Raw genomic sequence first — 27,029 nt, forward strand, 5'->3', positions numbered from 1 at the left:
CTTGAAATTGCTTGTTTTGTGTTTCCAAGTTCTGATGATGGGGGGTATATGGTCTGTGCTGTGGGGCTCTGCCTCGGATCAGAGCATACTGGTATCAGTAGGACCCTTAGGAATGTCTTTCATGGTAAGACATCTCTGCTGGCTGAGTGAATCTTGAATAGTGCAGACAGGAATCTCGAAATACACATTTCCTCACCCCTCTCAACATCGTTTTCTCAGTCTCCAGGTGGCTTTTGTTAGGGCTTATAACTCCAGGGTGGCATTTTAGGAGAACCAGTGGGGGAAGAAAAGGTAGTGTAAATGTAAAAGATACAGCTCATTCTATCTTTGAAATTGTTGGTGTGAAAAAAGCTCAACAGTGTTTTATTTAAACAAGGTCGGCTTCGACCTTGATTGACTTGCAGTAAATTGCCTGGTACAAGAGGCAAAAGGAAGTGGAGAGAAAAATGGCAATCAGCACCAAATGTTTCACATATTGATTGACAAGCACCAGAGATGTGCTAGAGTAAGATAAATTGGCCAACAGGGCCCATCTTGACAGCTCCTGAGATGGGCAAATTATTCTTGTTAATTTGCTGCGGGAACCTTGTCATTTACGGAATGCGCATGTGAGTGTCTCCTAATTGCGTAAACAAAGTTCAGATTCCTATAGGCAGCCTCGTTCTGCTATGGGGTTTGGTAATTTGGGGGTCTGCATCACCAGAATGCATTTGTAAATGGCTCTCAAACTCGGGGAGGAAAAGGGAAGCAGGACACCAGCTTTAAGCGGGCATTTGCAACAGAGATACAGGAAATTTCTTGCCACACTTTTCCCACTTAACAGTCGGTTTCAGGCACACTCGAGTTAGTGAGCTCACCTTCTACCAATATCCCATGGTTCCCTCCTGGCATAATGGCTCTAATTGGCTTTATCTCGCTTCCACTTGAGTTCGGAGTTTTCAAATATGTAAAAGATAATGTTTTAGAGATTGGAGGGTGTCCAAAAAAACCTTCTCATACTTTTCTTATCTTTACTCTTCAGTATCTCCACCTTTCACTTTTACTTTCCTACTTACTTCTCTAACCTCTTCCTCCTCTTCCTCTCCTCCTGCCATGCTGAATTCCTGAATGTCTGTCGTTTCTAGCCAACTCTGCATACCTCTTCCTGTAAAATGGACTGTATTTTATATCACATATTGCAAGACTGCCTGAGACATCCATCTAGAAGTCGACTTTCAGGTTTGTTTGCCATTTTTTTGCAAATTAGGTAAAAAAAAAAAAGAAAACAAACCTTTTTACTTTAAGAATATAACCTAAACAATTGAAATAGGCGTTTCTTCATTTCTATTTTTTCAAGTAGAAACACACCCCTTCATTACTTTCCCTTCCTTCTTTACCTCCATTTCTCTCTCTCTCTCTCTCTGAATTTTTCAGAGCATGTCTCAGTTCTGAATTGGGCAGGAATGATACTTACTTTCATTTAAAGGGACCTAGTAGAAAAGAACTCTAACATCAAGGGCCTGTTCTTAATCACCCTCGTTAATGTCACAGCTCAGAATAATGTATCACTTTCCCACTGTCTGAGAGGAAGAGCCAGACTCAAACATATTCACACTTTCCACATTCCTTTGTGCAGACTGCTTTATTATGAAGTTGTTCTGGTCTTAGTCAGGTTGCAGAGGTCGGGAGCAGCCTGGAATGTGGAATAAGATAAGGAGTTGCTGGGACCTGAAATGACCTGGGGAACAGAGACCCTGCGGAAGGCATCCAGTATTATCCTTACAGACAGGTGGACCGTGTTTTGCAGAGTTTGTGATTTCCAATCTAAATTTACTTCAAACATTTCCAAGACCATATCCTCTCATTTCTTAATTTTTTAAAAAGATTTTATTTATGTGGGAGAGAGAGAGAGCACACATGTGCACAAGGCGGGGAGAGGGGGGCAGAGGCAGAGGGACAAGCAGACTCCTCCCTGAGCCCCATGCGGGGCTCCTTTCCAGGACCCTGAGATGATGACCTGAGCTGAAGCCAGATGCTTAACCAGCTTTAACCACCTGAGCCACCGGCATGTGCCCTCCACCTCCTTGCCCACTCATTTCTCATTTTTATCTTCAAAATAGTCATGGGAGGTAAGTACATAGAATTCTATTTTCCCTACTTCTCACTGGAAACACAATCATCAAAAACTGAACTCGGTTGGTAGGTAGAGGCAGGAGAGGGCCCCAGCTGCTAATTCAAGCTGCTCTTCCCATGGCCATTCCTGTGTATTACTTTACACTGACTTAGCATCATGCAAGACCTCCTTCCGGCCTCCTTCTTCCACCCCCAGCTATGAGCGAAGTCGATTTGAAAAATGTCTCCACCTTCCATTTGTCAACAACCCCTCCTTCCCCAGGAAATGTTCACTGTCCCTCTTCTGCGTTCCCCTGCTACTTTAAGCCCATCCCTTCGATAGCAGGGACCACACGGAAAATTGAGCCGCTCGTTTCCCTTTGTGTGTCCGTCACCAAAGGGTGAATTCCTGGTGAATTCCAAGTGGGTTCCCGTGGGGTTCCTCCTTTCTAGCCCAGTCCTGCTGGGGGTCAGCCCTCAGGGGAGGCGGGCGAATGGAGGCAAATAGTAGGGGAGGCAGGTAGAGCACCCCTGTTCTCAACTTCTTTCTTCATCTGCGTGTTTCTTCGGTGCCTGACGGGCAAATCATTTGATTTAAAAATTCTCCTGAGTCAGAAGAGAGGGAAAGGGAGCCTCTGGCCTGTCAGCAGGGCTTAGATCGCTAGAAAATCTTCATCCCTCAGTAGCCTGACAGTGCTGAGGAGTCTTTTTTAGACTGCTCAGGTGTTGTTTACAAGATGCCAAGAATCTTTTAAATTGTTGAGAACAGATGAATCCATGGAGAAAAATGCTACAAATAACACTGAAAATTTAAATGGTAGGATATTTTGGGTCTCTTGGATGAAAAAATTAATAGCCTGGGACGTGCTTAAGAACCACATCCCCAAGCCTAAGGTTCACCAAGGACTTACTTATTGGGGGAGAAAGCCTCTTTGTATTGTCCCTAAATGGCTCTTTTGCTCTACATAAATGAACTTGGTCTCTCCCCACTCTGCCTCCAGTGGATCACATTCCCAATCATGTTATCTTAAGGACAGTAGCGCCCTGGTACCAGAGAATCTTGCTTTTGTACTAGAACACAAGAAGCCATTTATCCTATTTTATCCACACACAGATTTTCTCCTTTCCATCCCCTTTTTGGGTCACCTAATAACTGTTTGAATGCTTCCACCCACAGTGAAATTACTCCCACGCAAGAAAGCCCGTCCCACTTGTACATTAGTCCGATCACTTGACAGTATGTCCTTCTATTTAGTCAGATGCTTTCTCTTATCTCTCCTATTCCTTGGCTCCTAGTCTCACCTCTGCAAAGAAAATAAATGCCAAAATCCTCCTGTAGGATCAGACTAATCTGTCCCTGTGCACACCAGACCCTCCCTGTGCGTCTCCGGGTCTCCTAGCAAAGCATCTTAGTTTTCTTTGGATCTTCATCTGATTCACATTTACCCACCCCCACCCAACACCATCCTGCCAATTTTCTTAGGAATATCTTCCCCTTTACAGATGTCCATCTTGAAAGGTTATTGCCTCTATGAGTATGTTCTGACTATCTTACAGCAGGACTTGCAGTATGGTTTCTCTTGATCAGAACCTTGACTTCTATTAGTGATTTGTTTGAGCCAAACACATCAATCAGTGTGTCATACCAAAGCTTATGATAGAAAACTCCAAAGCCTTTCTCATATGTGCTTCTGTGGAATCCTATTTTCCTAGCTAGTACCCGTGTAGGTTTTTCTTCTTTTATCCTAAATGCAGAACTTCACATTTACCCTCTTAGATTTCAGTTGGGATGATTCAGATGTGTTTGGATCTTCATTCACTCTCTCGTCGGAAATAGAAGCATTTAATTCTAGCACTATGTTCTCTACAAATATGTTAAGACTATTATTTGTATCCTTACTCAATTTTTCACTGAGAATGTCCACCAGCGGAACCTGTGGATATTACTGGGAACATGCAGAAGATAGGTGGGTCACAACAGGCGATCGAATAGGTCAGGAGTGCTGGATCGATCACAAAAGTTGCTCCAAAGTGTTAAAGGGCAAATGTGTAATAATCAAGCCACCACAGATTTTACTCTTGGATTGAAAATTCAGGTGTCTATAAGGACCAGTTAGGTCATGTGAATGAATGAAATAGCCAGGGGTCAGTAAGAGGGAATGGTGAAGACTGTGGTAAATTAGAGAGTATATATTTTAATAAAGGTCATTAAAATTCAATTAAAAGGAAAATAAAAATCCACTTCTTTGGTCAAAATATATATGTCTGTTTGCCAGATGAAACCAGTGGGCTACCATTGGGCAGGCTCTGCTCTAGAGAGCAGCATTAGAACCTGAGAATGGGGGGCACCTGGCTGGCTCAAATTGTTAGGTGTCTGCCTTCGGCTCAGGTCATGATCTCCAGGTACTGGGATCGAGCCTTATATCAGGCTCCCAGCTCAGCAGGAAGTCTGCTTCTCCCTCTACCTCTCCCCCTGCTTGTGCACTCTCTGTCTCTCTCTCTTTCAAATGAATAAATAAAATCTTAAAAAAAAAAAAAAAAAAAAAAAAAAAGAACCAGGGAATGGATTTGTAAATTTCTCCCATGTGACAGTAATCCCCAGGCTCTTAAAGATTCCATGGATTCTTACTCCTGAGTAGCATCTAGGCATGTTTCCTCCTTGGGTAGTTGATTCACTAACTGGTGATTTTTTGCCAGAACTGGCAGTGACGGAGTTATTTCTGTTTACTGTTGATCTGATGGCTCTCAGAGAACTAAGTCTCCTGGCTAAAGAATTTGGGAGCAGGCTAGACATTTGTCCCACTTTTACCTTATTCCCAGCACTCTGCTGTGGGTGGTTTTGATACTGGATAAGATGAACCACTTCAAGCAGACCTTCCTTAAAACCATGTTGCTTACTGTGTCTATTTCCTATTACTAACCTAACAAATTACGACCAATTTAGCGACTTAAGACAACTGAGATTTATTACCTTGTATTTATGGAGGTGACAAGTCCAAAAGCAGTCTGAGTGGACTAAAATCAAGGTATCAGCGGGTCAGCATTCCTCCTGGAGGCTCCAGGTAGGAATCTGTTTCCTTGCCTTTTCCATTTGTAGAGGCCCCTTCTTTACATCTTTTGACCTTTGTTTCTGTGGTCACATCTCCTCCGTGAACTCTGACCCTCCTGTCTCCCTCTTGTCTCCCCAATTCAAGATCCTTAACTATATCTGCAAAGTCCCTTTTACCATGCAAGGTGACATATTTGCAGGTCCCATGGATTAGGGCATGGATGACTTGTGCCCATCACATATGTTTGTAATTGAATTATAATGATGGCCACGAGGTCAGCTAGAGGGAGGAAGCACTCTGCTTTGTAACCTTCATTCTCACCAACTGTGGGAGCTGTAGGCAGGAGAGTTTCATTGAGGAGGAGGGTTTCACTAGGATTTAGATGACTGTCACAATCTGTGCTGTGAAGACCTTCTCTCCTGAGATGAAAATTTAAAACAAAGTTGTTTCCTCTTCCCACATTTAATCCAGCAACAATGTAGCCTAACTTCTGAAAGTAAGCAAAACCATAAATAAGATTCAGGAAAAGACTTGTAGTTTATATCCTAGGGGCTACTCGGGAGGATAGAGGCCATAAAGGTAAGACTTTAGTGAGAATTGAGGCAGAACTGGTCTCCAAAGCACCTGGGACCTGGGCTATGAAGAGAAAGCAAGAAACCCAGATCTTCAACCAGTCATCAAGGGCTGACTTCAGGTATCACTACCCCTCCCCCCCCCCCCCCCCCCCCCCCCCTCCCCACCTCTGCCCAGTTAGCTTGCAGGGAATTAATAGTAGATCTGTAGTGCTGGATTCGGAGATTGGTGTGACATAGATGAGGTTTGGCATTAAAAATGCTAAGTAATTACAACTCTGAATTTTCTCCTGTTCATTCACAAATGTGTGTGATCTTTCCCACCTAGTACTATCGCTGTTAGAGTGCATAAATCTCTAATTGTTATCCTAATCCCAGGAGATAAGTTTTTCCATGGAACCCAGCAGCAAAGAGCAAAACCTTGAAACCTACTTATGAAGACATGTGTCCGCCTTTGTGTGGAGATCTCCATTTCACAGCTTAGAAATTATGTAGTTTGCAGTAAGTGGAAGCTTCACGAGGGTGGAGGTTGTTGATCAGTGGGAAGATCTACTGAAAGTGGAGGGCAGTGGTGGATAAAGTCTGTGAGAGACCCAAGTTTATCTTAGTTCTCTGACCCATGATTCCGAGACCTGGTATGAAGTTCTTTGTCTTAGATGAGACGATACTTGCTTAATGCTTGTGTATATAGGCATTGATTTTAAAAAGGATGGTGTACATATATATACACCCAGATTTGTCCTAGTCACCAATGATGTTGAACAAAGATCTCATAATGCCAAATACTACAGAAATATTTGATAAGGTGAGAAAACCTATCATCTGTTTCCCTTCTGGATGTTTTATCATCTACTTGTTTTAGGGTATAAAAAGTTCCTACTGCAAGTCTTCTGGTTTTGGTCTTGGATATAATACTAGAGCTCAAGGGTAGAATTTTGACTGAAAAAATTAAAATGTTCTAGGACGTAAGCTTTGTAGTGGACACTTCTGTTTTTTGTGGGAAGCAGCAGCAGCAGGGGGAAAAAAAAGTCTTCTAGTCAAAACTTGATTGGGTGTTTTTCTTGGGGACAGAAGGAGATTCCTGCAGCTCACATGATTGGGAGGGAAGGTGGGTTGGAAAAGAAGGAAATAGAACTGCCGTGTTTCTTCCTTGTCTCTTCATTTCTTTCCTGCAAGAAATAATAGAGACCAAAGTATTACTATCTCTTTTGGAAATGTCTCTGACTGTTAGGGTTAAATCCTTTGATACTTTCTTAATTGACTTTATGATTTTTTTTTTAAATGGAGAGGATAGTAATGTTAGCTGTTTATTGCCTAATATTAATTGTGTGACACACAGAATTTTGCCCACTCCATAATTCCCATCCCTCCATTACTGTATCTTTGATACCCTTAATGGAGAAACAGCAGCCACGGATGTTTGAAATAATATTTAAATTGCTTGAGAAAAACTTCTAATTAAGCTATTGGGAAATAGATAGATCGATCTATCGATCTGTGTTAAAAATGTGGGTAGTCGATGTGTTTTTCAACTTTTGTAGGGTTTTGCAAGTTTAAACCATTCAAGTCAAAGACAGAACTAATAAGAGCATAGTTGAACTTAATATATTATGTCAAGATTTACAGTAACAAATTATTGTTTTTCAGCTATGGAGATATCATTAAGCATATGCCAAGCAATCAGCACATGACTGTAATAGGTTCATGAAGGAAAGGCTTTTTCTAATCGTATTCAGTGGTGTTTTTCCCAAGACAGCAACAGCTTTTATAAAATGATGGTTATATCTCCTCATTATAGAATCTAATCTCCCCAAAAGACATTCAGCAGCTGCAAAACGCTAGCATCTTTTAGTGGTAAATTGTTTTTTATTATTTATCCCTATTTAACTAAAGAAGAAATGGCCATCAGATGATTTAACAAGATGAGAATTTAGCGGTTTTAACATTTGACAGCACCCAATTGTTAGCCCATGCATTGATCTCTTTACATCTGGGCTTAATGGTAATTGGTGTTTCTTTGCTTTCATGCCTCTACTGTATAAGCTGAGTATGAGTCTGATTAGAAAGCAAATGTGCATGATCAGCTCTTTTACATTTCTCCTTAGCATGGAATTCCAAGTCACGGGTCCTCCTCGTAGCATTTTAGAACTTGCAGGATTAGACGAAAAGGAGCCCATGTGCCCAGCCTGTAAATCCTGTTTTCCTAGTAGGTGTCATTATGAACTGGATTTGTTACCCACAAAGTGATATAGGAGAGTGGGCTGATAGAAACCTCTGTTTGAGTGATGGGCATTATGATTTACTGGTGCACTTCCTGGGGCAAATGATGCCCCACAGCAGGAACCCTTCGGGAAGCGATCATGCTCTGTTTGAGGCTGTTCTGAGGAATTTAAAAATAAAATGGCACTAATGAGTTTTCGCATCACTCCATTGGTAGAACTCTCAGGGGACAGCCAACCAATTTAAATAAATAAGGTTCCATAACCCTATGGGAGATTACAGGGCTAAGACATTCATTTTAATCGAGGCTCCATTTGAGAAGAGGAAATTTCACTCATAACATAGTTTTAAGTTGAGGGTTCCAATGTGATTTTGCGGTGATATTTCCTTTGTTGCTGTGGTAAGGAAAACATTTGCCTGCCTTTACAGGATTTGGCATATTTTCCTGGAAAGGTCTGAAGGGGTTTTTCCACCATTAATACCGTGCTCCAATCTAGAATGGTGGGTCACTCAAAACCAATTAAACAACTGTTTCATTCCGTAGACTATCACAATTTGCTTTCCACTTACTCTGTGCAGATTGCAATTGTGTATTTGTGGCCAATTTCTATCCAAGCTTTAGTTTTTCAACTTTATAGATAGAAATTCATCTTTTAGTTCTATAATAAAATGATTCAACTGCAGTAAAATTCAAATAAGACCAAAAAAAAAAAAAAAAAGACAACCTTCCAGAGCTTTTCACAAATAGCTGCTTCCCTATCATGATAACTGGGAACTTTGGACTGTTGTGAATCTACATTTCTACTTAATAATTGTACCCTTAATGCTGTTTACCGTTTCATTTGTATTATTTATATATCAACCAAAGGGTATGAACACTAAAAAATAGTTTCACATCACCTATCTTCCATTTCTTTTTATTTTAAAAGCCCTGAAGTTATAGTTCTCCTATAAATAATAATAAAAAAGCGCTCTATTAATATTTCAGCAGAGATCCCCATCTACTCACACACACGCACAAATACATATTCTCTAATATATACACGCACCCCTCCCTACAAATTAACTGTGCCTGAGGCTTGCAAGAAAATCAGGTCAAGCTAAAGGAGAAATCGGAGAACAGGACCAAAATTAATTTACTACTCCGTATCACATGTGAATATGAGTTTGCAGGGGAAAATGGCTTATTTTCTGGACCATTCCTATCCCTGAATATGTTGAGAAATTTTAACTCTGAGTATGTATAACATTGTCTTACCCAAACAACGATGAAAGTTCAACTCTCTCAGCTTAGATTTTATTAGGTTTCCTTAAGTCAGATAAAAGATGGGTGTCCACTTTATCAGTTCTTTCTGTTCCAGATTATCTAGAAGCCCTTTTTACCTTCTTCTTGGGGGATATTTTTTGGTAAAGTTGTGAATGAAATCATGATTTGCCTATCTATCTAGGAAGGGTCTTCTAGGCAACAGTTAGCCTCCCTTGCGAACATTTATAATAGCTTTTTATCCAGTTTTGTCTTTCATCTTATACCATGTGCTAAAACAAGTGCATAGCCTAAATGCGGTAGAACTCATGCCCATGTCACCATGTTTATTCAGGCCCTAAACTGAGTTATTACTGACTTCTCTCTTGCTGTCACACCCTCATTAGTCCATCAGGAAAACATGTTAGCTCGGCCTTCAAAATGTATCCAGGTTCTGATCTTTTTAACCTTTGTTGCTACCACCACCTCTCCAGTCCAAGCCCCAATAATCTTTGAGGTGGATTATTGCAACCGCCATCTAATGGGTCTCCCTGCTTCTGCCCTTACCTTCTTTGGGCTCTTCTCAACACAGCAGCTCAAGCTATTCCATTATACCAAACATCAGACATGTCACTCCTTCCCAAGAACCCTGTAGCAGCCTTCCATCTCACTCGGAGTGGAAGCCAAAGACCTCACAGTGACCCCTAAGATCTCCCTCTTCCCCATCTCTCATCGCAGTGCAGGCTCTCTGACTGGCTTGGTATTCCTGAAATTCCTGAAATATATCAGACATGCTGTCAGCCCATAGCTGTGTTCATGCTATTCCTTGTGTCTACAATGTGCTTCCCCCCAGATACCAGCATAGCTCCCTCTCTCGCTTCCTTCGGGTCCCTGTTCAAATTTTGCCTTGCTATGAAGGTCTTTCCTGATGACATGGCATTGAGTAGCATGCATCTCTCGAACCCCACCCTGCCAGTCCCTATTCTCCTTACCTTTTTCTCTTTTCCCCTATGGCCCATATATGCTTGCATACTTACATGTATATGTTTGGATATGTGTCTTTAAATACATTTATTAGTTGTTAGTTTTTGCCATTTTTTTAAATTGGTTTTCCTCTCCTCCCCACCAGAATATAAGCCCCATGAAGGCAAAGATTCTGATTTTTCACTTCATAGTCCCAGCCCTAGAACAGTCCCTGTATTAGACACTCAAAGATTATTTGTTCAGTAAATGGAAGAACAGAGGGAGGAAGAGAGGGGAGAAGGCAGGGTTTAAGAATCTCTTTTTACGATGGTTAATGTACGAACTCGCATGAGATTTCCCCACTAGTCCTTTTAGCTTCCACATAATCACCTATTTCAACTTCTCTTATTCTGGACTGAAACTATTTTAGTTTAAGTGTACGTATGCCAACTCTGTGCTTAAACAAATGTGACTCGTTTACTGGATCATAGAGAAAACTAGGTTGGAAGAAGGAGCCCGCCATTTCACTTTTTGCCCAGACATTGAGCAGTCACTCCATCCTACACCCACTTTGCCAAATGAGCAGAGCAAATACACCCTTACCTCCCAGGTGAACATCAATTACTGTTTGGACCATGCTTTGAGATCCACAGATGAAAGCAGCCATAAAAGTAAAAAGTATGATTACATTGCAAATGGTTATAGGCTTTCATTTAGTCCTGGAAACTGATCAAGCAGGAATGTTGAAACATGAGACTAAGGTTGGCCAAATATTACACTTGTTATAATTAATTTGAGCTTAAGCTTCAACACAGTGACATGTTTCCTTTAAATAAAGTTAACTCCTCTAAGGAGGCATGAATCTATATGGATCTCACTTTTCAGCTGGGAAGCTAAAATTTTTCAGATATGCAGAAGGCAGGAAGACAAATGTGTTTCCAACTTCTGTTAGGGCAGGGAGATTCTCTGAGTAGACTGCTTACTTTTGAGATAGCTTCGAAATAATCCTGTGTCTCCTTTACTCCTAGGGACAGTGACAAGAATGCTCAGAGATTTATAGGGATTTAGAGCTGGAGCTGAATTTAAAGGGCCTATAATCATTCCTCTCACTGAATTCCAAAACAGTCTCTCTGGTTTTGATGATGGGTGCTACTCAGGAAGAACTTGCATAATATCTGTGATGGGAACCTTATTACCGACAAGGATACGTTCTGATGTTACTCAGCAACTGTTGTTAGAAAGCCCTTTGCACTCTCAGCCATTTTGGTCATTGGATATTTATGAAACACTTTCTATGAGCAAGTACTTTGTTAGGTACTCTGGGAGATGGAAAAATTAAGAACAACACTAATAGTGCATATTTAGTAGTGACCTAGAGCAGTGTCCTAGCCTGAAAGACAGTCTGGTAATGTAGTAGTTATTCAGTAAACCTGCACTGAATGAGTGAAAGAGTGGATGACACTCTAGGAAGAATGATAAACCACAAGCCTGAGGAACCACAATAGTAGGAGAAATTTATTACACATTTTGTATAGACATAGATGAATGCAGTAGATACTGACCTGAATCTGCCTCTGTTAACTTTTATCATTCCTGGAACTGACATTTGAGCCAATTCATAAAAGTCCATTTCTTCTACTATGGGTCATGGCTCAATTATTTGAGGATTATTAAAACTTTCCTTAACTCTTCTCAAGCCTCAAGACCTTCAGGCCTATAACCTATTAGATGATATCTAGTGCAAACATCAGTCTGAATTTCCGCCCTTGAGTAAATCCAGTTTCTCAACATGGTTCTCTAAGGTAGTGTAAACCTAGGCTGGAACAGATCAGCTAATCTAGATGTGATCACCGGAGCATAGACTATAGTGGAACTCACTTTCTTATGCTTCTCTTACTATCTCATCTTGCACAAACTGGTCATGAAACCCTTCTTTCCTGGGACACGTGTTTACATACTGAGAAAACTCAGTGTTCTAAAGAATATACTTTGGAAAAGAGGAGTGTAACATTATATGCTTATTTGGGGGTGGTAACTGTTTTACACATCTTGCATTAGATGTGTAGGATTATAGCCCATAAATATGGTTGGCTGGGAAATCGGATTTTCTCTATCCAAACTTGAACTTTGGGTCTTCTATTTGTCCTTCAACTTGAGTATTACTAAGGGGAGTGAAGTTCAGTGGACAAAGCCTTCGACTCAGATTACTAATTCACCATGCAGTGTGGGAAAAGGCACTTTCTCTCCCCGAGCCATAATTTTATCATCAGTAGAGTGAAATGCTTGGTCCAGATATTATCTGAGATTCCTTAGATAGCTAGCATTCAATGATCTTTAGCCAAAGCTTTCTTTGACTTTAGTCCAGATTATTCTACGAATTTTACTAATCTCAGGAAAAAAGAGCAGCAAGTGATAGCAAAATAGCAAGGGGGATGAGAAGCAAGTTAACCCTACTCCCAGCTTCTAAGACTTATTGACATTGCAGAATTATACATTTTGTAAAACAAACGGAAACTATTAGCCACAATTGTCTTTGTTTTTTTTCATCTGTGCAATGTGGCAAGTTTTCATAAGGAGAGAAAAAGCTTGAAAATTCTTGCATATGTCAACTTCAATCACATCACTTCCGCCATGCTGGGGTTTGCTGGTTGCCCACGCAGACTTGTTTGTTCATGTCCCAAATTGCACATCATTGCATCATCTAACATGCAAACTCTTCACTTACCTTAAGTCTTTGAGCATTTCAGCTCTGGTCGGCAGTGATTTCTTTCTTAGCAACTATGATTATTCGAAAATAGTGTCAAAACAAATCATTTCCTTCTTTTACCCCCTGACAATCACTCAGTGGCTATGCCCATTCCAGAGTCCCTGCCCTTGTCTCTCTTTATTGACTCTCTTGTTTTTTCTCTTCTCCATGGATTCCCTCACCTAATTTAAATTTCCCCCAAGAATTTGGGCATCCATTTCTCCAGGTTTGGGAGGAAAGAAACCAGTTCCTAGTGTGTGGTGATGTTTCAGAACCATGGAGAGCAGTTCTGGATAGAGACTCAGGATAATCCATTATCTTCAGGTTTCCCCTTCTCATCTAGAATCCCACAAGTGGCTGAGATGACAAAACTCTACAAAGAAGCTTCGGAGTAAGAACCGTTCTCCCCAGAGCTTAGGAGCCAAACACTACACCAACACATACAAAGAACAGATTGCATCTGGGCCCTGCTTCTGTCCTAATGTCAGCCCACTTGGCATTTACCTTCCTTCCCCAGACTGACCTCTGAAGATGGGGGCAGACTCTGGGGGTATTGTTCTAACAGTATGAACGCTGCAGCCATTGTGTTGGCATGGGAGAGCTGCCGGTTCCTTTCCAGCCCAACACTATAATTTTATCAACTTTGGCTCAGAGAAACCTATATTTATAATGCTAATTAGGAGGGCACACATTTAATTTGAGTGGAAGACTGTATCTCGCTGAGCCTGATAGCACAGGGCTCAAGCGACAGCAGTCAGAGGCAAAGCAGGCCTTTCTCCCTTCTCCAAGTATTTGAAACAGGGCTTACTCTTGCCAAACAATTTCTCTGTTGGATTAAAAAGAGAGAGGGAGGGAGAGTGCTGAATACGCTGGAGCTCAGAAAACTTTGCGTTTATCTCCCGCCTGCATAATATATTTCTCTGTGCACTGAGAAAACATGCCTCTTATGTTATCTAATTGTTTCCTGACACATTTAGCAACATTTCACACTCTTTAAAGTGACATTAACATTGCTGACAGTGGAGGTGCTTTCATTAGATGGGCTTTGAATTGTAGCCAGGATGCACTGCAGGTCTTCAAACAGGCTTGTAAAAGGCGAGAAAGGCATTATTTATAAAAATAGAGACTTCGCCAACAGGGCCCTGTGGGTGCGTATTAATTTTGCTGACTCTAGTCAATTTAAGAATGGGTGTGTGTACGCATGTGTACACGTGCGAACACACAAAACAGCTTCTCATGAGCTGAACTAATACACCTTTGTCATCTGACTGGCCGCTGGGCTGCCTGGGCCTTGAGGAAACTCTCTGAAACCTCTCTTCTTCCACATCTTCTCAGCCCCCGCACAGCACTGTGCTATTTCAGACCCAAATCTGTCGCTCTGCACCCAGTCCTGAGGCTGAGTAGCAGAGAGGCTGGTGTACTTGGTAGGCAAGATGATCATGCTCCCTGTGGTGGGGTTAATTCTCCTTCTTTTCTCCCTTAATGCTTCCAAGAGGAAGCATCTTACTCCCTCCAAGGCCCCCCTTTTTTTTCATGTCTCCAGCTGTCTGTATTAATGTATAGTTTTCCCTGAAGGTTGTACTAAGTGAGCCTTCAGAGATCAGTCCCATGCAAATACTGCCTTTGCAGGGACTGAAGAGATATATTTGAAGATTTATTCTGACCTTCATGAGGAAAGGAAGCCAGGCTTGGAGAAGATGGGGAAAGTGTGAATCAGGATGTGAATTCCTGCTAGGATACTACTTCACCTGTGGTCTTGACCCAATTATTGATCTCCATACTTGCTATGCAGGCAGAAAGATATTTTGAAATTGTGGACTTTTTAGAGCTGAAGGAGAGCTCCCTACTGATTGTTGTGTTACCCCACATTGCTACTTCTAATCTGCCTTGCCAGCTTATCCTAGCTAGAATCACCCACCCTTCTGTTTTGACATCTCTAATGTTGCAATAACTATGTGTGTCTAATCATAGAGATCTGAATTAGTATCTTGGCTTTGTCTGTTACTTGCTGTGTGACCTTGGTCAAACCCCTTGATTTCTATGAGCCTCACTTTCCTCATCTGTAAAATGGGGATAATAATAGTACTTTTCAGTATTATTGGAAGGATTACATAAATTGGAAATCAAGAAATGTGCTAAGCATACCACCTAGAACATTGTGAATGCTCAAAAAATTTTAGTGAACACTAGTCTCTTCCACTGGAACACAGACTCGGTGTGGGTCTGATGTGGCTGACCTATTACTAGGACAACAATAGAAGTATGTCCTGGGTACCAGTGGCTGGGGTGATCAGGAAAGACCCAAAAGCCTGACCACCTTTAAGGAGATGTTCAGAAGAAGTTGAGATTGTCAGGGAGAAGAGAATACCTTCATGCATAGGAAAGGATGTGAAACTACATCATCACATTTCTTTTTCTTTCTTTTTTTTTTTTTAATTTATTTGACACAGAGAGAGAGATCACAAGTAGGCAGAGAGGCAGGCAGAGAGGTGGGGGGAAGCAGGCTCCCCACCAAGCAGAGAGCCCGATGTGGGGCTCGATCCTAGGACCCTGAGATCATGACCTGAGCCGAAGGCAGAGGCTTTAACCCACTGAGCCACCCAGGCGCCCCTACATCATCACATTTCTTAAAAGTACTATGTGCTGTTGTGTGTTAGTGCAGTAACATTGCATATGCTAACCGAGGCCTGGTGAGGGTAAGCAGTTTGGTCTAAGTCACACATGTAGCTAGCATCTAGTAGCCACAATAAGGAGCCCTGGATTCTTAACTCTAGTGCTCCAATATATGGCTAGTAGGTATTTTTGTTGTTGTTCAATACAAGGCAATGACTTTCAAATGACTGTTCAGAGAAGGAATAAACTAATGTGTATGACATTCATGGCCTAAAAAGCTAGTCCTAGTGCCAGTCTAGTTTACATTGTCCATCCTGGTTTCAAAACACTTCTAAATCTTTGATGGGGAGCTCTTCAGTCTTCCTGTTGGTTTTCCATGGTTAGACTCCCCCTGTATCTCTTCTGTAGCATCTTATCAAGGACCAATCAATGAGAAATGGGGTGGGGTCCTGTGAGTGTAGGCAACAGAGAGATGAAATTGTCTAAGCATCTGCTGCATAGAGCCCATGTTTTATCTTCATGGTCTCTTAGGCACATAGCAAAACACAGACTTGCATTTGAAAACTGTTTGCTCTGTGCAGACAAAGCCTTTGAAAAGGAAATCTTCCAGTAATGGGGGAAAAAAAAAAAAAAAAAAACAATTACTGTTTGCAGAACACTTCACCATTTGCAATGTATGTTCATACATGTTTTTACTTAATTCTCAAAATGTCCTGGAGGGGAACTAGGACAACAACCTCATACTCTTCTAATAGATGGAGATAATACTTACCCTTTACTTCAGAATATTTATGTAATGTATCATTTAATGTTTATAATAATCTGTGTTTCTATTTATACACATTCTGCTTATCAAACATTCGAGCACGGAAGAGTTAAGTGACTTGCCTAAAGTTCCCCAGCAGATCTGTGGCAGAGGCAAGACTTGGACTTTAGCTGGGTTCCCGTGCCAACCATATTGTCATCAGTGACTGGCACTTCATCATTACAAAAGTTCAAGTCCATTGTCATTTTCTGTGCTTGTGATATGAGCTTTAGAGCCAGAATGCCTGGACTTAAATTCTTCCTCCCAGCCAACCTATCTCCTCTTAATTCAGTCTTACCTTCTTTCAAGTGAGGTTAATATTACCTATCTCAAAGAGTTGTTAGAAGATTAAATAGAATAATACATGTAAAGGACTTAGAAGTAATGCCTAGCGCATGAGAACGCAGTAAATCTTAGTGAGTGGATATTGTTATTTCCATATACCATGAACCCGACAAATGAACATGAAAGTAAGCTAGATTCCATGTGTCATGGGGGAGGTTTTCCAAGGCCCTTTGAAAATTAAATTTTAGCATGAACATACAGTTTCTTTAAATCTTTCTGTAACAACTTCCCCACCCTTATCTAAGCTCTTTCGAGAGTGTAGTGTAGATTCCAGGTAGGCAAAGGAATCATCCAGCATATCTTTTGCATGTTACTCAGCTCAGACAGACAACTCCATAAGGGACTATAGCGTCCACACAGTTCAGCATTCTGACCTTGTGTTCTTAGGTGATGTTGGGTCGCATCTCCCCATCAGTTCCCTAGGTGGGAAGCTTTATGGTTAGAGTGGGGTCAAATCTTACACAGGGATTAGGTTCTAAGCTCAATAGCTGAGCCAAAAAGTACAGGCACACCACCACTCTGGAAAATTATCCAGAGCGGTGTACCTTCGAGACTGACCTATTGTTTCTGAATAAATCTAACAGTAAGTTTTTCCTCCATGTATGTCACAGACTGCTAAGTCTTCATTTGAGCATCAGCTGAAGTCATAACGTAATACTCTAGCCACTTGATTAAAAGAGGAAAACATACATTTAAAATCAGAATCTCTTCTTTTCAACAAAATACTTACACATTGAGAGACACCTAATACCTAAGAGCAGCAGACAAAACCTCCCATAATGAAACCAACGCCATGTGCATTTGATATATATTTAATAAGTATTTGTGGAGTGAACTGTTGTAATCAACCCATCATACTGCTCTTTTATTGCATTCAAGCTCTGGTCTGGGTGCTAGGATACAAAGGTATATAATCCACACTTTCTCCCTGGTCACTCACAGTCTCATGAGTGAGCCAGATATTTAGACAAATAGGCTAACATATTACAAGTACAGTGTACACTTCAGCAACATGGATTTGAACTGCACAGGTCCAATTATGCACAGATTGTTTTCAAAAAATACAGTTCAGTACTGTAAATTTTCTCTTTTGATTTTCTTAACATTTTTTTCTATAGCTTACTTTATTATAAGGACATAGTATATAATACATATAACACACAAGATATGTGTAATTGACTGCTTATATTATTGGTAAGGCTTCTGGTCCACAGTAGGCTATTATTAATTAAGTTATAAGTCATTAAGTCAAAAGTTATTTGTGAATTTCTGAGGTGCCTGGGTGGCTCAATCAGTTAAGCTTCTAACATTTGATTTCAGCTCAGGCCGTGATCTCAGGGTCGTGAGATAGAGGCCCACATCAGTCTCCATACCCAGCATGGAGCCTGCTTAAGATTCTCTCTCTCCTTCTCCCTCTCTCCATCCCGCCCCCCCCACCCCCCGCAAAATATGTGGATTTTTTTACCATGTGCAGTGTCAGCTCCTCAAGAGTCAACTGTACAGTGATAAAATTTTGTCCTGGTTAGCTCTGGGTAGGGTGATCGGGAAAGACTTACAAAAAAGTTATTTTTGAGCTGAGTCTTTAAGGAGGTGTTCAGGAAGAAGGTGATGCCTATGAGAAGGGAATACCTACCACACACAGGGGAGGATGTGAGGAGGGCAAGATAGATATTCAGTAGTATAGTAGCTTTGATGTGGTTGGAGTATAAGGAATGGGGAGGTCTGGCAAGAGATGATTGTCATCCAAGAATTGGAACCTTATTATGTAGGCAGTGGGTTGTCTTGTGAAACTTGAGAGAAGAAGCATGATGTGAGCAAATTTGCACATTCAAAAATATGTTGGCTCTTAGAGGGGAGACACATGGCAGTAGAGGATAGGAATAACAGGGAAGCTAGAGCCATAATCTAGACTATACTGCCTAATGCAGTGGCCGCTAGCCATATATGGCTGTGGTTATCTAAACCTAAATTCATTGGAAATTCAGTTCTACTTTCCAGGCTCAATAGCTACATGTATTAAACATGGTAGACATAGATCATGCCACCCATCACAGAAAGTTCTCTTGGACAGCACTGATCTAGACACCCACATGTCACCAGAATAACAGCGGCATGTCATCTTAAAGGACTTGGGTGATGTAATTCGGGCATATATATCAAGCAACTGGGAATTTCTGGTCAGAAGGTATTTGAGGGTTCGTTACCTTTTGGTGGACAGTTATGTCACTGCAGGTAGAGTGGATTTGTGTCCTCAAAAGGGGAAGCTACACAGATTCACTGCATTTCGCCTCCTGAATATGAAAGGGCTGGCATTAGAAAATTATAGAAATCATATTAATTAAAAAAATAAACTCTACGCTCCATCTCTAGCCTGATCTATATTTGACACCTTCCAAAGTGCAATGCTTTCAGGAAGATGCGACATGTAAACATGCAAGTTGCTAGATGTACTGACAACACCCACATGCATGGGGTCCCACACTGTGAGGGCAGTCCATGCTAGCGCTCCTGAGAGAGGCCTTCTCTCTGTGGCGAGGCCAGCAGCTTCCACTCTTCCAATAAATCATGTATAATAGCTGTGGGCCATCAGGATGGCTTTGTCAGGGCCATCTGAAAACACTCTGTTTCCAGGAAATGCTTAGCTGGGCTTTACTGAGTTCAGTGAAGTGTGAGTGAAGAGGGCAATTAGGTCTTCTGTAAAAATAAAAACTTCAAACCAGGTGATATGGAACGAGTTAGGTTGATACTGCCTCATTGACAAGACACGATGGGTCCTCACGAAAATTCCTCAGGTGAGGTTCAGTAAGCTACAACTGAGTCGGAACATTCTCCCCTGGCTCTCTTGCCTCTGTGAAGACAGCCCGACTCTAGACAAACAGGTCTCGCCTAGCTCCACAGAAAGGCGTGTTGTAACTTCCCTCAGTGATGACTTAGACTCCGCCTGAGGAAATTTTCCTGCCCTCTAACAGAAATTTCCCAATGACAGTGGAAGCTTATTTTCTTGAACTTTTCTTGGGTGGGGGAAGGAGCTGACTGAATCAAATTTTTCACTTCTAGTATCTGTCCAATCCTTATCAACTGGAAAAAAGAGCTTAAAGATGGGCCATGTATCATAAAGTATGCTAATCTAAAGCCGTCACTCCAGCAGACCCAGGGTTGCTCGACCTCAGCCTGCTGACATTTGGGCCTGGAAATTCTCTGTTGTGGAAAACTATTCTCTGCATTGTAAGATGTCTAGCACTGTCTCTGGTCTCTACCCGCTACAGGCTAGTAGCACCCTCTCCCCACTCCCCAACAAACTGTGACAATCACAATGTTACTAGACATTGCTGAGTGTCCCCTGGGGAGTAAAATTGTCACCTGTTAAGAATGACTGATCCAACCTAACATCAGCACTAAATATAAGGAGGCTGCAGGGAATATGAATAATGTGATAACAGTATAAGATATGAATGTACATATGCATGTATTTTCATTTTAAGATGCTATATTCATTGTGGTCTTTTTGCGTTCTATGATTATAATTGAAACTACCGACTCTGTTCTTTTTTAAAAATGTAAGATGTAGGGGCTCCTGGGAGGCTCAGTGGGTTAAAGCTTCTGCCTTTGGCTCAGGTCATGATCCCAGGGTCCTGGGATCGAGCCCCACATTGGGCTCTCTGCTCCGCAGGGAGCCTGCTTCCTCCTCTCTCTCTCTCTCTGCCTGCCTCTCTGCCTACTTGTGATCTCTGTCTGTCAAATAAATAAATAAAATCTTAAAAAAAAAAGTAAGATGTAGATAAGAAATTGAATCCCTCTCACCTACCCCAAGATCAGTGTGGTGTATGTAAGGCCCAGGGCCAGCTGGAAGGTGATCTGAATTTCTCTCCAGTGCTGAGGACAAACAGCTGCTGTAGCACATGCCTGATGGGTACCCAGTAGTCAGCTCCCTGCCTGTATCTCTCCTCTCCTCTCCAGCGCCCACCATATTCTTTTAAATCTAGATACCTTCCACCGTAAGTGGTTTCTCTGGGACACCTCCTGCTTGATTTCTCATGATTTAAAAGGAAGGGAATCAGCTTACAGAACATGAAATTCTTATAATACTGGAGACAGAAAATCTGGAATCCATTTTCCGTTCTACTAAATAACCGTGTGGCACTGGCCAAGTCATTTTCTCACTTGGGCTTGATGATAAGTCTTAAGCAGAACACATTTGGTTCTAAGTGACAAAAATCAACTCAAGCTGGCTTAAAGAACAAAACAACAACAAAAAAATGAAGGTAGGATAGAGAATAAATTAGTTCATATATTGAAAAGCTTACTGGCTTATGTTTCAGGCCTGACTGATTCCAGGTACCCTACTGATGCCATCAGGGATGTCTCCCCCTTCTTATCACATTTCCGCTTGCCTCCCTGTTGACTCACTTCTCAGGCAGCCTCTCCCCTTGAGTGGTTGGACAGCTGCATAGTTCCAAACTCAGCATGTCCCAGAGCCTCAGAGCCTCAGAGCCTTCCTAACTACGGCCCAGCCAGGCATACACAGCAGGTGCTTGCGAACGAGACAGAAACAATAAGCTGCGAGTCCCACTAGCTCCATCCGGGCCCTTGCACCTACCATGTGCCAAACACAATTCCAAGGGGCCTTATACGTATTCTCTCCAGCATTTACAACAACATGGGAAGTCAGCGTTGTTATTAGCAGACGGGCCCAGAAGAGTGAAGAAGGGCCTTCAGACTCACACAGCAAGCAGCAGAGCTCCGTCAGCCCGGCTTCAAAGTCTGTGCCTCTCTGGTCCTCACTGGGGCTTTGGGGGACAGAAACAATTAGGCCAAGAGGTTAGGGATGGGTTGCAGAGAGCAGAGAAATACCGCACACATGAGGGCAGACACAAGTAAAAGACAGGTGATCGCATCCGCTGGAGTGCAGGGTTTCAACTGGGGCAGGGCAAACATTAAGAACGGGATAAACTGGGTGAAGGTGCAGATTTACAGGTGGATTTCAGTGGGGGGCAACGCCCGGCTTAGGAACAGCCCATTGTAGTGCTGGCAGTTCACAGACCGGAGTGCCCATCTTGGTCCTGACCCTTGGGTGTGTGATTCACATCCCTGAGTCTCTGGACAGTGTTGTGAGAGTTATGGAAGGGGCAGAAATAAAGTCCCTGAGCCAGATACTTAGCACAAAATATAAGCTGAACAGATGTACAGTGACTCCATCCATGTCCCTTCAGCTGGAGGCAGGGAATCCAGCTAAATTTTCAGGGTACCTTGTTCCTTTTGTGGCAGTAACCTTGGCTGCCACACCCCAGTGCTCCACTGAAGCCCATCCTACCTTGAAGAATGTTCTGCCACACAGCCCTCCACAAACCCATGTGCAGAACACTTCAAAAATCTGATGCATTTCCTGAAGAAGGTTCTCACTGAACTCAAAAGCAAGTCGGCCCATATTTCTAAAAAAAAAATGCATTGATTACAAATAAGAGGAAGGTAATATCTCAGATATTGACATTATTTCTCAGATATTTGACATATTTCTATTTACCTTGGTTTTTTTATTAACATATAATGTATTCTCTGTTTCAGGAGTGCAAGTCTGTGAATCATCAGTCTTACACAATTCACAGCACTCACTGTAGCACATACCCTCCCCAATGGCCATCACCCAGCTACCTCATCCCTCCCCCACCACCATTCCAGGGCACCTTGTTTTTTTCTTTTTTAACACCATCAAAAATAGGGGATTTACAAACCCCAAGCATCTGGGGAGAAAAATGACTGGTCAGGTATCTGAATAAAGTATTGGGGAATATCATTAGGACAATTGTTTGAATTCGCTGACTACTGGTTTTGCTACGTTAATACTGTTGTTTTGCAATACTCAACTTTAACACAAAAGCTTTTTTTTTTTTAATTTTTTATTTTTGAGAGAGAGAGAGAGAAGGAGAGGGTAAGGTGGGGAGGGGCAGAAGGAGAGAGAGAATCTTAAGCAAGTTCTACACCCAGCGTGAGACTTGACATGGGGCTCGAACTCACAGCCCCAAGATCACTGCCTGAGCTGAAATCAAGAGTTGGCCATTTAACCAATAGAACTACCCAGGCATCTCCACAAAAGCTGTTTTTATTAAATTCTTGAACTTACAAAGCCGCAGAGGAATTCCAGTTTCTGGTTTGAGAATTGCTTTCTCTCCTCACAAATCACTTGTTTGAGAGGAGTTTTCACTATGTCTGTTTCTAGGAGGAGCCTTGATTCTCCTAAGATAACCTCAGTGGTACATTCCAGAAAGAGACCCATGGGATTGGATTTTACATCTCAATCATTTTGTAGCAATCATTCTTGTCTGGTGTGAAAATCATAGAATGAACCATTCAAGGCTTAGTTTTGGAGTCAGAATTCCTGAATTCAAATCCAGCCAGTTCTGCTGCTTGCTACCGGTGAAATGATAGGAAAGTTAGCCCAACCAACCTTTGGTTTCTTCATCTGTAAAGGGGGATGGTAATAATACTTTGTTCAGAAAAAAAAGTTGTGGTTGCTAAAAGAGCACAGTATACATAAAATTTTTGCTCAGTTTTGAACACAAAGCAAGATCTCATTTATAAGCAGTAATATGGTCATTGAAATTATTATTTTGGATTTGATGATTCCTGGTACTGGGTTGTTGGTGGGCAGGTTTGCTTTGTTTTGGTGTTTGGGTGGGTTTGGGGCTTTTTGTTTATTTGTTTTTGGTTTTTGGTTTACTTTTTACCATCTCCTGAACATATCTCTCTCCTCCACCAAAAATCCTGACACCCTGTCACTACCTAGATCAATTATGCATTGTCTACACAGAACATTTTAATATCTGCTTGCCATTAATCTTTTGAATGAAATAGGAACCAGTTGTTTTAAGTTAAGTTTGGACATTGATCTGTGAGTCTGCTGCCTATCATAAATTAGTGAATGTCTTACCAAGATTTGGGCAGAGCAGCAATTTCATAGCTAACATTAATGCTTTGGGGATGGGAAGGAGATTATGGCCCATTCTTAGAGAACTAGAGTTGGATCCAGATCAGATTAAGGAGAAAAATGGGGCTGTAATTGAAACAATGGGAATTAGAACAATGTGACTTCAACCACGGATGGTGTAGAATGAAGTTTTTTGGTATGGCTGAAATTGTTGACGCATGAAGGCCGGGAGCAAGGCTGGCAAATAAGATCTTGGCCTCTGCTGCCTTGCCCCCACTCCTGGTCTGTGATTTTTCTAACTGATCACAACATTTTCCACTGAACCCAGAGCACCCCAGAATCCTTCTCTATATAGTTTTCCAAACAGACACTACCCATCTATCAGAGTTAGCTAGGGAACTGCTTTGTCCAGCTGTAAGTCTTTTAATCAGAAATATTTCATGAGCTGAAATATCCCAAAATCTTACTCATTTGGAAAAAGATAAATTAGTAAAATCTAAATTAGTCTCCATTTTCAAGGTTGTGGGGGAACCCAGTCACACAGATAATTAGTTAGACTTTGATTTACATGGGGATCTTGGAAAAGACCCACACATACACACCCACACATACACAAGACCATATGAGTTTAATGAATGACATATTGCTGCCTTTGCATGTTTCCTCTTGCTTTTTTAACAGATTAATTAAAAATGGTTTTCCCTTTATTTGCTAGAGACTCTTAACACATTCAAAGTGGAACTTCAAAAATAGTTTGGGGGTCAGGGAGCCTCTGTAGTACATAAAGTAGGAAGCAGGTAAGTGCAGAGCCGCTGGTTACATGCCCATCCCACACCCGGAGTTTTAGTAAGAAATCATGGTCTATAAAGTGAGCCTGTATAAGTTCCAACTTTTTCCCCTGTACTCTGGAACCTGTTTGTGTCTGTACAGATGGTCTCTGTCAGTTGGAATAGTCGGGGGAAAAAATGTAACATAAGTGAACCAAATTAGCAAATGACATAGCAAACAGAGAGCAGCATACAATTTGATTGGGGGCAGATCTAGGGACTGAGAAAATTCCCAAGTAACAGTAAGGACCCTCGAGGAGCTGAAGGAGCTCCCAGACCTTGGATTTCAAGAGACCAGGGGAATCACAGCAATCAGACAATCCTGCAACGTGTATTTCAGTATACTGAGGTAACCCCAGCGCTTTCCTTGTGGTACGCCTGCTCTCCCATTGTCTGTATTTGTATGAATTAAAAAGCAGTTCTGTCTGTACTCTACGAAATGAATTCGTGCTGAACAAAATTTCAAAAAGTTCATGTAAAGAGTGATTTCACAGCAACTATCATATCGGGCTCCTGGAAAATTGCTCTTGAACTCCAGTTCCACCTCAGTCACTCAAAGAAATTTAAAAACCAGCTTCTGGCCATTCTTGGTCTTCGACATGCATTTCCAGATAGGCCTCCATAATACAAACATTAAAGCCTATTGATTGTGAGTTAGAATCTGTTCCTACCAGAGCCTTGCTGCTAAGTGGACGTCAACACAGTCTTCCCAGGGCCCTGGTCAGGACACCTCTATGTTCCGGGGCCTTGAAGAAGGCACAGGGTGATGCTGCTGTGAAGAAGCCACTTTTGAACTTCATAACAAAATTACAAGAAAAACTTTGAACTCTGCCAGATGATAGCTGCTATAAATAACCATTTATTCAAAGAAATGTTTCTTACTTGAAATCTTGAGAGTGCCTTGGGACTGGGAGATGAGAAATGAAACATGATGTGTAAATCAGCCCGCCCCTCTCCTTGTATGTCTTCCTCTTCCCCGACCCCCACCATGCTGTTAGGGCAAACACCGCGCGGACTGGTGAGAGGGTGGATTTTGGAACCCACAAACCTGAGCGTGACTCCCGGCCCCGGTCACTTGCTAACTAGGCAATTTTACTGCTCCGTGCCTCCGTGTCCTCATTTACAAAATGGGGATTATAATAATTCTAACCTCGTAGAGATATTATACATAAAGTGACAGATAGTCATTGCCCAAATTCAAGAGCAGTTAAAATAGTAACCGTGATGACAGTTCGTAGAGGGAGAGTTATGGGAGAAACATGGATTAAGTGTGAGCCCCGATTCCGATGAAGCTCTGACGTGTTCCGGCTACTTTTGCTGGAGTGTTTGGCAAAAACATCGTGCCTTACATGGCTCCCAAACTGTTAGATATAAGTTGAATGTTTCAAGCCAAATTCCATTTATCCATTGGTCTATTTCAGGGATGATGCTTCAGTTGTGTTACTGGACAGGAGCCCCAAACACTTGAGCCGTAGGAGTCTCTTATTCCCCGTCTCTTTCCAAAACTCCCACTCTCCAAAAAGTAACAGACTAGCGCTTGGTGGCTCTGTCCTATTGTCTGGCGAGTTTCCTCTTACCAGAAGTCCATCTCCTTTTCTCTCAAAAACTGCTTGGGCGTCAACTTCTCCAGGCATCTTTGTTGCATTGTCCACCCTTACCTCTGCCTGGCCAGGCTGGACCACGTGTCCTTCTTCCTGCCTCCACAGCACCATGTGTCCACATGCCACTCTCCTCTTTATTACCTGCTACTGAAATGATGCACTTAACCTGTCTGCCTCCCCCACTTGACTGTGAGCTCTCTGAGGGTATCAATGATGCCTTGCTCATTTTTGTCTTCTCAAGGTCTGGCAGAGTATATGTAAGAGGCACTCCCATTTTATTGAAGTAAATTGATCAATCCGTAGCATTTAATGCACGGAGGAATAGATCAGGAAAGACAGGTATAAAAGTGGCAACAAGAAATAGCATCCATCTGAGTGCCTGAAAAACGTATTTGCATATATAGGACATTGAAAAGCAGGAAAACACATTTCTTCGGACTCTAACACTTCCTGCCTGAGTTGAAACTCTAACCGGATTCTTGAGTTTGCTTTCTCAACACCTTACCCTTCTTTCCACACCTCCAGCTTTTTGGGCATATCCCGTGGGCTGCTACTCTTGGCTCATTTTTCTGAGCTTCCCAAATGAACACACCAGCAGGCAAGCAATCGCAAGGACCCCAACACATAAGGATGAATCAGGTGAAAGTACACACAGCAATTATCTTCACTCAGCAGCATGGCTGCCAGGAGCTCCCTGCCGTGTGAAAGAGAGGTTGCAGCAGCCTTCTGTGTAGAAGGAGAACTTTTTGAATCAAGGGCAGCTCCAAGTTACTGCCCACCACCTGCCAGGCTGGCTGTTCCTCCTCGTGGCACAGAGCAGCTGTGCTTTGTAGAAATTCCCCCATGATCCGCAAAACAGGACAAAAATGAAACCAAAATGGTGGTCAGGAGAATGGGGGGATTGGCCAATTCTTTAGGATGCACATATGTGGCCCTTTCTACTTCTACCCTAAATGAATTAATTTGGTTAGAGTCTATCTTGTTCATTTGCTCATTCATTCAACAGGTGCTATTCCTCAGGAAACTTGGGG

The 27,029-nt window shown here is 42.0% G+C and overlaps 1 protein-coding gene across 18 annotated transcripts in view; it reads left to right on the forward strand.

Moving 5' to 3' along the window:
* Positions 1–27,029, forward strand: part of TENM2 (teneurin transmembrane protein 2) — a 1,216,596-nt gene that overhangs the window by 816,229 nt on the left and 373,338 nt on the right. For 2 of the 18 annotated variants that reach the window (XM_032851752.1, XM_032851751.1), the window contains exon 2: positions 1,125–1,218. The exons of the other annotated variants lie outside the window; for them this stretch is intronic. In XM_032851752.1, the coding sequence (XP_032707643.1) occupies positions 1,152–1,218 (67 nt within the window). In that variant the 5' untranslated portion in view covers positions 1,125–1,151. The remainder of the gene's footprint in view (positions 1–1,124; positions 1,219–27,029) is intronic. 18 annotated transcript variants of the gene reach the window in all.

The sequence above is a fragment of the Lontra canadensis genome, unplaced genomic scaffold, assembly GCF_010015895.1.
Source record: "Lontra canadensis isolate GAN:19392208 unplaced genomic scaffold, GSC_riverotter_1.0 scaffold5, whole genome shotgun sequence".
In the NCBI taxonomy this organism is placed as follows: Eukaryota; Metazoa; Chordata; class Mammalia; order Carnivora; family Mustelidae; genus Lontra; species Lontra canadensis.